Source organism: Pavona decussata, unplaced genomic scaffold (assembly GCF_977016875.1).
Source record: "Pavona decussata unplaced genomic scaffold, jaPavDecu1.1 SCAFFOLD_131, whole genome shotgun sequence".
Taxonomy (NCBI): domain Eukaryota; kingdom Metazoa; phylum Cnidaria; class Anthozoa; order Scleractinia; family Agariciidae; genus Pavona; species Pavona decussata.
Genome location: NW_028145545.1, coordinates 335,366 through 349,216, shown reverse-complemented (window position 1 = coordinate 349,216; position 13,851 = coordinate 335,366). Strand labels below are relative to the sequence as shown.

Here is a 13,851-nt window from a genome sequence, read left to right as displayed (position 1 = left end):
AGTTTGGTCAGTAGTGAGTTAACACTGGCGTTTTCAAATATCAGTTCCTATCCTTCCCTGTTCCTACCACGCAGGCTAATCCTAACGTCACAGGATTTCACCAGCTGTTAAATTTTACAACGCACTTACGCCAGCTGGAGGGAAAGAGTTGCCACAAAGGACGTACATACTTTGTAAAGGATAGACTGTTACAGTTCAAAAGGTCAATTTCTCAAAAGCTTCTTTATGTATAACACGTTCGAATTTTCAGGGAATTCTTTGATTTCAGATTCGGTATATATGATACCAGGTGTATCCCAGCGTAAATTCTACGCGTATTTTGACAGCCGATATATTTTAACTTTGATTGGTTTTAGGACGGTTTGTACGAAGGAGTCCGCTCGATTTGACAAGAAAGTTGGTGCTCTGCAACATATTTCCTGAATCAGGACTCGTTTGGCTCTAACTCGTGTGTCAAAATACAGAGAATATTCGTCTTCCAATATTTCAGGGCCGCAAAATTCGCCGACAGGTAGTAGCGTGCAACCCAGTCCTTACGGACTGCATTAAATTGCAGCTTATCAGCAAAAGAATGTAAACAAACATTCTTTTGTTAACCTAAATGCTGTGATGGAACTCTCGTTTTCCCTTTAGTTACAAATTTATGATCCAAATGCTGTTTGCATGTACACTGCGGGAAGGATCATAAATTCCGCCTCAAACCTAAGCAAAGATCTTTCAATTGCTTTCACAGCTCAATAAATTTCCACTTTTTTTTTCTAGATGACCACGTCTTTTGACTTGTGTAAAAAGCAAAACAGAAGGACAAAACAAAGACATAAACAAAAAGAAAAAAGAGCAAAAGAGAATTAAAAAAAAACACACTGACCAACAACAACACGAAACAACTTGTAAATGAGACAAGAACTGTTTAAAACTAAATCTTTCAAATAGTTTGGTCAGTAGTGAGTTAACACTGACGTTTTCAATATCAATTGCTATTACATTTCAAACTAGTTTTTACTTTTTGATTGAGAATTGATTCACACCTAGTTACTGAATTGAGGCTGCACGCGAGAATATACTTTTAAAAAAGATAAACACAATATTTCTCAGCAAGCAGCACTAGCCCCTGGAGTTTTGTTTTACAGACAACGGAAAGATATACTTACAGCTCGTACAGCTCTTTATTGTTATCAAAAACTCCTTTGGCTAGTTCCTTCAGCTGGTTGTTACTCAAGAACCTACCAACAAGAAAATGTGGATTGTCCAAGTTCTTAGTAAGTTTACATGATATCCACACACTTTATTGGCTAAAACTTTTAAAAACAGGACCGCTTCAGTTGATGGAATGAGTGATTCGACAAAATAGTCGTTTCTTCCGACTGCTTCGGAATCCTTCTTTCTTAAAACCAAAGAGGCATTATGTATGCATAATTCATCAGACGCTAGAATACTTATAAATAGCGGGACTAGTTTTAATGATTGTTTTTTCTTAAGACTTTTTGAAATATGCCAAGAAACCAAGTCCCTTGGATGGGAAAAAAACTTTCCACTTCAAGATATCACGAGCAAAGACCGCTACATTTCTAATCATCCGTTACAACTGCGAATATGCCATCATTCCAATTCCCGCGTTACAGAAAGAAAGCCATTACATCGGACGACCAATAAGGACCCAAGGAGCTCACAGTTTCACTTTGGACGCTTAAAATTGTGAACTGTAAATATAGTTCAAGTAAAATTTTTGCAATAAAGGTGGACGTTGCGCCGCGATACAGTATTTCTTTTAATCGTTGTCTTACCGATCCTAGCATCGGATCCCATGCTTCCGACGTGACTGATTTCCCTCCACCGTACCCTGTTTCATAGCTAGAGCCTCACACGCAGGCTACTCCTAACGTTACAGGATTTCACCAGCTGTTAAATTTTACCAAGAACTTATGCCAGCTGGATGGAAAGAGTAGCCACAAAGGCATACATAATTCTTAAAGGCTAGTTCAATTTCTCAGAAACTACTTTATGTACAATGTTCGATTTTTTAGAAAATTATAATATTGCCGGGGTATTTCAACTCAAGGCCGGCTCACATGATACTAGGTGTATCCCACTGTAAATTGTACGTGTATTACAACATCCGATTTATTTTTTCAATTTCATTGACATTGCAGTTTGTACGAAATTGTCTGCCCGACTAAATAAGAAAACTGGTGCTCGTCAACATATTTCCTAAATCCGGACGCCATTGGCTGTAAATCGTCTGTCAAAATACACAAGAGATTCGTTTTCTGATACTCTTGAGCTGCCAAATCCTCGGCAGGTAGTAGATTGTAAACCGCCCCTACAAAAGGCATTGAATTGCAGCTTATCAGCCAACGACAAAAAAAAAAAAAAAAGATTCTTGTATTGATATAAACGGTGTCATGGAACTCCCGTTTCCCCTTTTTGTTAAAAAATTTGTCATCCAAATACTGTTGAGATGTCCAGTGCGGGAAGGCTTATCCATTCCGCATGCATGAAATATAACCAGAGGTCTTCCAGTCGCTTTAGTAACTCAATAAATTTCCACTTTTTTGTTCCAAAGCATGAATCTAATAAGTTCACAACACGAAAGGGAACACTTTTAAACGACCACGTCTTCTGACCGGTAAATTTTAGACTCCTTTTCAGTTTTTAATACTCTGGTGTCATTAAAATGTTAAAATCTTCTTTCTTTGCGAGTTTTTCATCATGGTCGTGTAATTTGTTGGCACGAATTGCAACTTGTGCTTATGTGAGATATAATTTCTAATAGATAGAAATAAGTTAACATACTTTCAAATTTATGGAATCCAAAGTTGATCTCTGTTTAAACAACTTAACTAACATATTTCATGGCTCATCATCTGTCCTTGCATTTCTCTTGAATTTCTCACCCAAGTCGATAATGACCACAAGCGCAATGACGGCGAGCAATCAGGCCTATGGAATGTATTGATATTGCGTAACGCGACAATATGGAGGTCGCTTTCTTGGACACTGTCTTTCTTATACCGGTAACCTAGGACCTGTCACCTGAGACGTTGTCGACCGCAAGCTGTGACCCGTAACCACTGCCCTGCTACTTTTATTTGACGGTTATGCTCCTCGGCGAAAACAATAACATTGCATGTTTAGCAAGTCTTCTCTTAGCATGATAATTTCTTCTGATATTATAAACTAATTGCGAATTTGAAACCGCAATACTGCACTATAATGACGTTTAGTTGGGAGAAATTATATTTTGTATTGGGCGCAGTCGCGTAGCGTCGAAACCCAATACGGATTTTCTTTTTTCTTCCAACGCCGTCAAGGTAATGCGATATTACCTTCTTAAAATCGCAATTATATTTGTTTTGCGATTCTGCCATTATAAAGACAAGTAAAACTGAAAAAAAAAAAATTATTTAGCGCCTGGTCTTGTCACCTGCAAACGTATCCATGGCAACGTTTTGCACGCGCAAACAAATTTTGTCGCGGGACATTTGAATTTGCCGGCAAGTTTGTAATTTTTTGTGTCTAAATGTCTAAAATCGTTTAATTGGAACAGAATGAAGCGTGGAAATTCAATGGAGGAGTTGTCGAGGTCCCATATCGTTTCCCGTGGTGATGAATTGGGCGAAATTCCAAATGGTGATATTTGCGGTGCTTTTTTCAAAGAGTTGTTTGACAACATCGATACCGAAAGCGAAACAGGAGAGTCGCCAAGTAAAGATAGCGAGCCGAACGCTAACGAAACTGAGCCCCAACCTGAGCCGAGAAAGAAAAGAAGTGGCTTTGTTATCTTAGACGACGAGGAGATTAAAGAGTTCCAGAAAAAGCAGGTCGCGAAGAACACTGTCAAACGAACTGAGAGTGCTGTTCGTCGCCTTCAAGCTTGGTACAATGATCGATGTGGCCAGACACTGAAGTTTTCAAACATCAACAAAGCCAACCCTGCCGACCTGATGAAGCCCTTATTTCTCGAAATACGAGATACGAGAAAAGATAGGCTTAGCGAATAATACGAGCCGTCCACCCTGAGCACTTACCAAAATGGTTTAAGAAGATTTTTCCTCAAAAGATAGGACGACGAGTCTTTCGACATCTGTGAGGATGAAAATCCTAAGAAAAAGCTCGCTTCAAAAAGAAAGCAACTTAAGGGTGAAGGAAAAGGAAAACGTCCTAACAGCGCTGATCCGTTAGATGAAAGTCATATAGAGAAGCTGTGGACGAGTGGTGCTATTGGTGTGATAATTCCGCGACAGTAATTACATCTTATATGGTCGAACAACACCAGATAGTTAGCCATGAGAAGCCGACAAGAACACTTCAACTGTAAGGTAAAAAACTTCACAGACCGAGGAATCTTCTATGAATACACAGAGCGTTCCACAAAAACGGGAACCGGGGAAACTAACAACCCAAAAGCAAGACGGAAGCACAACAACAAAATATTTCAAGGAAAGGGTGGTGAGAGAGATCCGTACCTTGCGTTGAGGAAGTACTTGAGCCACAGACCAGTCAGGGTATCGGCGAATTTTATTTGTAGCCCAATGATAAACCCAGAGAAGACAGCCGGTATAAGAAGCTTCCACTTAAGAGAGACAGACTGGCCAACATCATGAAATTAAAATGGTCGAGAAGGTAGAAATCCAAAAGGAAGGGAACTTTACCAACTTATCGGGTCGAAAAACAGCTATTTCAAGTCTTCGAGGTCATTTCGATCCACTGGCAATCTCTGAGCTCACTGGGCGCGCCAACCCAGCTCCCATCCAGTCGTAGAGTCAAAACGCCGTACAAACCCAGAAGGAAATGCTTGATCGACTGGTAGAACCGGGAAGATGCTCTACAGCTGTTTACAACGGTACAGCCACAACTGTAAACGCGACGAGCGCCGAACACCAACAGTTGTTCTCCAATCTTTTTAATTGTTCCACTTTGAACTCTTGCCAGATTAACATTAATTTCCCAAATGGCAAGTGACCTTCCATTTTATGACAATTTTAACCCGTTGTTAAAGTGACATTGCCTCTGTTAATGAAAAAATGAATTTACAAGAGTTAAGCTTAAGACAATTAGAATAATTTTAATTGGAAACGAGTGATTGTTTTGGAAGTTTGTTTTCAAGTTCTGTATAATTTATTTAATCAATAACCGCCATTTTAGATCTCTTAGAATTGCAGGTTTCTATTAAAATGAATTGAAAAGTATTGTATAATGAAGATACCATTTGCAATGAAGATTTCCAGTGAAGGGGTAAATTCGACCAAAAATTGATGAAATTAATGAGAGCACTCAGAAGCCCGTTTTCAATCAGTAAACGAAAAGTTCAATCAACTCTGCATGAGAGTTCGGAAAGCCATTTGAATAAAGCGACGCCAGTCACAGTCAGTTTTGACCAGTCACCGGCTAGTTTTTCGACAGAACATTTCAAATTTGATTCGTACGTGGGCAAACCAGCTCAGTGTCGCAATGTCAATTACTGTTTTGGAACCAATCACAGCCCGCAAAAGTGACACGGCAATACTGCGTGATATTGACGTCTCTCGCGTAAGACACAACTATAGGGAAATCGCGATACCTTCAACATAATTCCATATTTTGCCATGTTCCTTTTTGCGGGTTGGAAGCAAAAATGATATCCGTGTTGTCAACAAACCACTCTAAAACCCTTCAACAAGAATTCCCGTGTCCAAAGTTCAGACAACCCTCGGATCTCCAATGCAATGTTGTTTACAAAATTCCATGTAAAGACTGTCCTTGGAAATACATAGGAGAAACCGGAAGATGTTTCCAAACCCGCAAAAAGGAACATTAACGGAACTTGAAGAACTGTTCTAATGGCTCTAATGTTGCCAATCATGCGTGGAAAACCAATCATTGCATTGATTTCAAAAATTCTTTTGCCATAGACAAAGGCGATTACCGCGTTCATAAAACACCCGAATCCTAACACAAAGCAAAAGTTGTAGACGCGGATAATAATTCAAAACCGTTGCCTAGGAAATATTCCATGTTATTGTAATTAGTCCTCATATCCATTTTTATTTATTAGCTTTTTTCACACTTATGTTTTTATTCTCAAGTTTTAGAACCCTTTTGGATATATTTCCGTTAACGCGTCTCATTTTTCAATCGTTTAAGGCTATAGACTAATAGCCGAAAGCTCATGTTTTTTTAATCTTTTTAACCACAGAACGCTTTTAATCCAATGTGATTGTCTTATCCTGGTTACAGCTCTATTTTTACTCTTATCCGCAAAGACTCTTCTGTTAACATAAATGCTGTGATGGAACTCTCGTTTCCCCTTTTGTTAAAAATTTATCATCCAAATACTGTTCGCGTGTACACTGCGGGAAGGTTTATAAATTCCGTATCAAACCTGAGCAAAGATCTTTCAATTGCTCACATGGCTTAATAAATTTCCACCTTTTTTTTCTAGATGACTGCGTCTTTTGACTTGTGTGAAGCAAAACAGAAAGACAAAACAAACGTTCAAAAACTTCTTTAGGCAGTTCCTTCAGCTGGTTGTTATTCAGGTACCTACCAACAAAAAAGATGCGGATTGTCCAAGTTCTTAGTACGTTTTAATGATATCCACACACTTTATTGGCTACAACTTGTAAAAATACGACCGCACCAGTTTATGGAATTAGTGAATCGACAAAACAGTCGTTACTTCTGACTACTTCCTTGTTACTTGAAAACAAAGAGACAGTAAGTATGTATACTTCATAAGAGTAGACACAGAAACACGTATAAATGGCGGGATTTGTTTTAATGCTTGTTTTTGTCAGGAATAGGTGAAATACGTGAATATGTGAATATGTGGAATTTCCAAGTTCCTTGGATCGGGGAAAAAGACTTTCGACTTCAAGATAGCACGCGCAAAGGCCGCTACATTTCTGGTCATCGGTTATAAGTGGAATTCCCGCGTTACAGAATCAAAGGCCTATACAGCGAACGACCAATAAGGACCCAACAAGCTTACACTTACACTTAATACGCTTATAATTGTAAATTGTAAATATAATTCCAGTAAAAATGTTGCAATAGAGGTGGACGTTGCGCTACGATACCGTGTTTCTTTTTATCTTTATCTTACCGATCCTAGCATCGGATCCCTCGCTTCCCACGTGTCCGATTCCCCTCCACCCTCCTTTGTTCTGGAGTCTAACACGCTGGCTACTCCTTACGTTACAGAATTTCACCAGCTTTTAAAATTTTCAAAGAACTTGCGCCAGCTGGATGGAAAGAGTTGCCACAAGGGCGTACATACTTTGTAAATGCTAGACACATTAAAAGGTCAATTTCTCAAAAACTACTTGATGTACAAAGTTCGAATTTTGAGAAAATTCTAAGATTACCGGGGTCTTTCAACTTAAGGCCAGCTCACATGATACCAGATGTATCCCTGCGTATTTCGTGTGTTTAGTTTTTTTTTTTTTTTTTTTTTTTTTTAATTTTATTGACATTGCGGTCCGTACGAAAGTGTCTCCCCGATTTAATAAGAAACTGGTGTTCTTCACTATATTTCCTGAATCCTGTCAAAATACACAAGAGTTGCATTTTCCAATACTGTCGCGTCACCAAATCCGCTGACAGGTAGTAGCTTGTAAACCGGTCCTTACGAAATACGTTAAATTGCAGCTTATCAGCCAACGAATGCAAACAAAGATTATTGTATTGATATAAATGGCGTCATCCAACTCCCGTTTACCTTTTTGCGATAAAATTTTTATCCAAATACTGTTGAGATGTCCATTTCAGGAAGGCGTATCCATTCCGTATGCATTAAATATAACCAAAGATCTTTAAATTGGTCTTGTAACTCAATAAATTTCCTCATTTTTTCTCCTAAAGCATGCCTCCCCCCCCCCCCCCCCCCCCAACCAACCAATAAGTCTACAACACAAACGGCGATACTTTTAAACGACCACGTGTTTTGACAGGTACATCTTAGACTCCTTTTCAGTTTTTCATTGAGAATTGATTCATGCCTAGTTAATGAACAAAGGCTGCAAAAACGAGTTTACTATAGGAGATACAATATGTCTTTTCAAGCAACACCAGCCCCTCTATTATTAGTTGACAGACAAAGAAGAAGTTATGCTTACAGCCGCCGCAGCTGGGTATTGTTAGCAAAAACTCCTTTGGGCAGTTTCTCCAGCTCGTTGTCAGTCAAGTTCCTATGAACAAATAATCACACTTTAATGATGGCTATCATGTTACTTGTGTAGTATAAGCTATAAATGTACATCTTTACTAGTGTTGGTTAACCAATTTACTTTTTGTCTAAATAAATAATAATCACAAGGTCTTATTTGAAACTCATTTTTCCTCAAAGGAGTCAAAAGATAAATAAATTTAATACCAACATGCATGTCCATTATAATCACACTTCTTTTACTTATCACATGTTCATGTTAATCGTTGAGTTTTCTTCTATCACGGATGGCTTTAAACAAAATATAGGGTAAGACCCAAATATTCTAAGATTATAAAGAGATTTACAGACTCTCTGAACATTAAGTTGCAGTTCCATTGCCTCGATTTTTCTACATGATGGTTTATGCAGAATCCCAATTTTTTTTCTTAAATCCCAATTGTTATGTTTATTTATTATTTTTTTAATGATGTTTTCCGGCGTTTGTTAACAAATGGCATGCATGTGACCATTTCTGAGACAGTAGTCAATGTTTCTTCCCTGGCCGCTAATAAAGAACTGTTCCATGTGATAGAGGTAATAATTTAATCGAGGATCTGCTCGCTCATTATACCGATTCTTATTTGACAGGTTTAATAAGGCCGCACGTCGGATGGTCCAAGAAATTAGGCTTGTGATTATTTAAAGCGACAAATGCTTCTTTCTTCTATTTGAAACGCTGTACAGGCCCACAAATGATCCCGGCCCGCAAATGATCCCCGGAACCGGAAATGATCCCCAAATTGAACCGCGAATGATCCCCGGACGGGAAATGATCCCCAGATTGGACCGCAAATGATCCCCGATCGCCTTGCCATAAATATAGAATGGAATGGACTTAAATTTGGACAGTGGATTTAAACTTTACAAAATAACACCAGTCAGTCGCCATATTAAGCAAACTGCATGCAAATTTCACAACTTTAAAAATTATAATGTAGCAGCTCAGTGCAACAGAACAATTTTCTCTGTATAAACTGGAACATACATGCCAGTTGTTCTCTCGGGTGTGTCGCCTGAGAGCAATAAGCAATTGGGTGCGTCGCCTTTGCTTCGTGAGCCGGCTAACTCTGATACATTTAATAGAAATTTCTTCAGAAGGAGATTTTGAACTCGGCCGTTCTTATCTCGGGTGTATACGTATCGCCAGTAAAGGACGAGCAATCGGGTATGTCGCCTTTGCTTTGCCGTGTTTAATACTTGCTGCACATCGACGATAACTTTATTTTACTCCGGATTTTTCAATTGTTCGGAGGTTTTTTTTCGAATTTAAGTTTTGTATTACACATAAGATACATTAGTTTTTAGTAGCATCTTTTAGCATTTTTATTCATTGTAAATTTTTAATTTTTAATTTTCGAGGTCCTTTTTGTAAACCACTTTTTAGTGAAAAAGTTTCCTCATTAAAGATTGTCATTATTATTATTATTATTATTATTATTATTATTATTATTATTTTTTGACTGCACCGGAAATAATCGACTGCACGCAGTGAGTGAATGTTGATTGCTGTGAATCCGGTGAGACTAGTATTGCACCAAAAATGTGGTTTTAAACTATCAACAGCAATCACGGAAACAATAGGCCTCCTGTAGTGATCGAGGAAAAATTTAGATGGCAAAATCGGTTGCTAAGGTATGCGGCTCGCTATGGATGACAATGGTCTTCTGCAGGTCTATGCCGACGACAGCGTGTTTTAAAAAAAAAAAAAAAGAAGAAAAAAAGAAAAAAGAAAGAAAGACTGGGAGTCTAACCAGCGGCAAAACGAAAAGGAAAGACAACATCAACACATTACACGATAACGTATTAGACGACCGAGGCTAAAACAATATGTTTATAAAGACTAACATCCGATTAAGAACAAAGGCGAAGATAGTGGGCGAGATTTGACCGCCATCTGAAGGGCATTGATAGATTCTCCATCCTTTATCGAAAAAAAAGATAAATAAATAAACTTGGGAAAGTCCTAACTGACCCGCCCTTTAATTTTGAAGAGTTTCTTACAATTCGTGCACATTTTAGGCATTGTAATGGTATAAGTAAATCATATTCGTGTATGTTACAGTTTAGTGGTAAATTGTTCTGTTGGACTGTGCTGGCTATATTATAATTTTTGAAGTTGAGAAATTTGCAGGCAGATAGTTTAAATAAATTGACTTGTGTTATTAAAAAAAAAGAGTTCTATAAAGTTTAAATCCACTATCCAACTTTGAGTCCATTCCATTCTATATTTATGGTAAGGCGATCGGGGATCATTTGCGGTTCAATTTGGGGATCATTTGCGAACCGGGATCATTTCCGGGCCTGTACAACGGTTCTTTCTTTGCTAGTCTTTCAATGCGGTCGTCTAATTTGTTAGCACGAATTGTAATTTGTGCTTTTGTAAGAGATACTTTCTAATAGATAGAAATGAGTTAACATCGAGCTGTAAACATTCCAGAAAATTCTGATGAACACTGCCATCAATCAAAGGAAATTGATTTCTAGTCCCCTCCCTCTCTATTCATTAAGGGGCGCGCGGAATAGAAATCAATTTTCTTTCGTTGATTTGGCCGTGCATCACCGATCTAGCGGGAGTGTAGTGAGGTCATCATGATTCCAGAATTTTTTTTTTAATATCTACCAGGAGCTTGCCATTATAACTTAATAAAAAGTCACGTTGGAAGCGTAGTTGTCTCAGTGGCTGGGTGAGTAAGGCAGCCGACCGGTTCAAAATCGGATTCAAATCCTGGCTGACCACATCTTCAATCAATTCCTTAGTTTCATTGATTTCTGTTTCTAGATATTTTAGGTGAGTGATGTTAACGAGAAGTCCAAGAGATACATCTACTATTTTGTTATCAGACAAGTCCCCACGAGACCAATGACATGAGGAAACGTTACTTTACCATCGGTAAGGGATAATCGTCGATTTAAATAACTATTAAATGCTTAAAGGACACAGGCATAATTACCAACATTGTTACAATCTTTTTGTCATGATTACGATTACGTCGATCATAAACGCCCTCATCATTATGTTTTGAAGCGCTCACACCAAGGCATAAACGGAATAGATGAAAACAAGAAAGTAAAGAAAAACAAACGAGTTCCAAAAACGTTCTATTCCTCACTGTTTCTTTGTTTGTTGACAAAACAAAATGAATTCGATATTGCCCAAAAAGAAAATGTTTATGGGAAAAAATCCCTCGAACAAGGGGTTCTGAAATAAGGCGGATCATCAGCCGTCTTTCCAATGAAAATGTAACAGCTAACTTTGAACTCAACTTGCCTTGTGGATCGGGCAATGTACTAAGAACAGAATTTAAGCTTATTATGTTGAGCTTGGAACGCATTATCAAGCTGAAGCTCATACACAACATAGCAAAAGAAAGAGAAAAAGTGATAACCACTTTATGCTACAATGGATTCGTTCATTGAAATGGGTAAGACAAAAACTCGGTTTATTCTATTATCAGAATAATAAAACATCGGGAATAGCAATTCGTCCAATTTTAAAAATTAGAGCTCGTGTCACTAGTAATGCACATAAATCCTAATAGAAATAACTGATACATGTGTCACTTCTTTACAATTTTTTTCTTCCTTTCTTTCTTTTTTCTTACCACGTGTAAAAAAATAATGATAGGTATGAGAGCTGATAACCCTGCTGCGTTTAGCTTGTTTGCGTAGTTTTCTTGAGCCACAAGAACAAAAGGAAACTTAATAGAATTTGGATCGTCTGGACTAAAAATTACTACTTTTGTATTTGGGCAATATTTCCAGATGAGGACAAATGAACGGTGAGCGTGGAATTGCTATTCGGGTCCGAATTTCACTTATGATTGTGTTTTTATTGTGTTATTACTAGAGGAGCGTTCTTACAGCCATCCAGTATCGGTTGGTAATGGTCCAGGAATTGAGGTCAGTTGTTTCCCTACACACGAAACATTTAACAAGGTTCCATCGTACAGCCAGGGTGAACAAACACAAGGTTCCGGGCAAGCCGCTGAAAAAGGTCAACGGAAAGTAAATATCAAAGAGGAGCGTTTAACATTTATCATTTTTTATTCCTCTTTGTGGATGTGAAACACACACACAATGTTATTGTTTTCTCGATGCTGCTGCTATGTTGTAAACAGTCCTTTTTAAATTCCGTGAACACAAAAAAAATGTAGATTACTGTCCGTCAGTTTGTCCATCCATCCATCCATCCAGCCATCTGTCCATCGTTTTAAATAAGAGAGGTTTTGAAAACTGCGAGTTTGTATACTTTTGAGTTCTCAGAGCGAGTTGAACTCATTCAGTCCTAGGAGGGAGGTAGGTACTATGCACACTCGATCTTTGCGACGTTTACACGATTTTTTGCATATGCAAAACTGAAGCTACGTTCACACGGTACTGGACAAATTTACCGCCGGTTGAAACATTTGACCAGACGTTTTGTTCACAAGTAACTGTTCAACAGTTTTGCTCTGCTCTGAATGTTAACTTTTGTCGGTGGTTTTACAATTTGCCCATGCGCAGGGCACTACTTTGCTAAATGCAAAATGGCGTCGAAGAAAAGAGAGACCAACATCGGTAGTGATAAAAAGGTTAAATATTCGACGCCTGAAGGCGTTTCAGACACAGTTGATTTCCCTAGTCCGAGTGCATCAGTAAGCTTTAAGTATCTCCCCTCGTCCGATAGATATTATAGCTACTTGTTTTTCAACATTCATTGAGGATCTCATACAGTGGAGCCTCGACTTAACGAACCTCTATTTAGCGAAGTCCTCGATATAACGAACGATATTCTATGTCCCGGCCAAAGTTACAGTAAAATGTATGGAATAGAACCTCGTTATGACGAATTCTTTGATATAACGAACATAATTCCGGAAAACCAAACGTAAAATCTACCTCGATAAAACGAATTACGATGTCAACATGCGACAGGAGATAAACGCTGAACAGATCAACAGTCAACAAATCCTTTAATCCTTATGGTAAAGAGGCGGCAACCTTTCAGTCAATGGCTTATATTATTATTATTATTATTATTATTATTATTATTATTATTATTATTATTATTATTATTATTATTATTATTATTATATAAGATATTGGCAATATAGTATTTCCACATCAATTAACTTCTGTTCTATCTTCTTTGTCATTTATTAGTTCTATTAACTTCTTCACTTTCGAAGGCTTCTTGTGATAAAACGAATACGTGGCCGGAATTTCTAATCCAATGCCCTTGTTTCTCCGTTTGCCAGTCACTTCCATCGAGATTTGTCCTCCGTGTTTTAAAAACAAAGTTACAGACATTAAAGCAAAAACATTAAATCTTTAAAATCCGAAACTGTTGGGTAGTGCAACAAGACAACACTAAAGCCCGTTTCCTTGTTTACTTCGACAATTTTCTGTATAACCTCTATGTTGGAACATTTTTAAATCGCTACACTGAAAGTGTCGTTTTTTGTGAACAAAAGCTGCGCGTCTGCTCAAAAGTGAAAATTATTGCTACTTAAAGCCACCATGCATAATGAATTGCATCTCAAAAGTCGGTACTTCTGGGTGACGAAAATTGCATTGAATTGTGTGACAGAATTCACCTGTGTTACAAATCAATCATTAACTATGACCTCGATATAACGAATATTTTTGTATTATCCTCTCAAGTTCGTTATATCGAGGTTTTC

General features: G+C 37.9%; 1 protein-coding gene across 3 annotated transcripts in view; it reads right to left on the bottom strand.

Moving 5' to 3' along the window:
- The window catches only part of LOC146468368 (mannan-binding lectin serine protease 2-like), a 65,478-nt gene that overhangs the window by 28,091 nt on the left and 23,536 nt on the right, over nucleotides 1-13,851 (bottom strand). Inside the window, exons 5-6 of one of the 3 annotated variants that reach the window (XR_014867517.1) lie at nucleotides 8,097-8,168; nucleotides 1,152-1,223 (exon numbers count right to left, since the gene is read on the bottom strand). Coding sequence is in view for 2 of the 3 variants with exons in the window: in XM_085124658.1 (XP_084980784.1) it covers nucleotides 12,046-12,173 (128 nt within the window). In the remaining variant the exon portion in view is untranslated. Of the gene's footprint in view, nucleotides 1-1,151; nucleotides 1,224-7,953; nucleotides 8,169-11,973; nucleotides 12,174-13,851 lie in introns of those variants that run through there. The other 2 variants (XM_085124660.1, XM_085124658.1) reach the window with 2 other exon arrangements.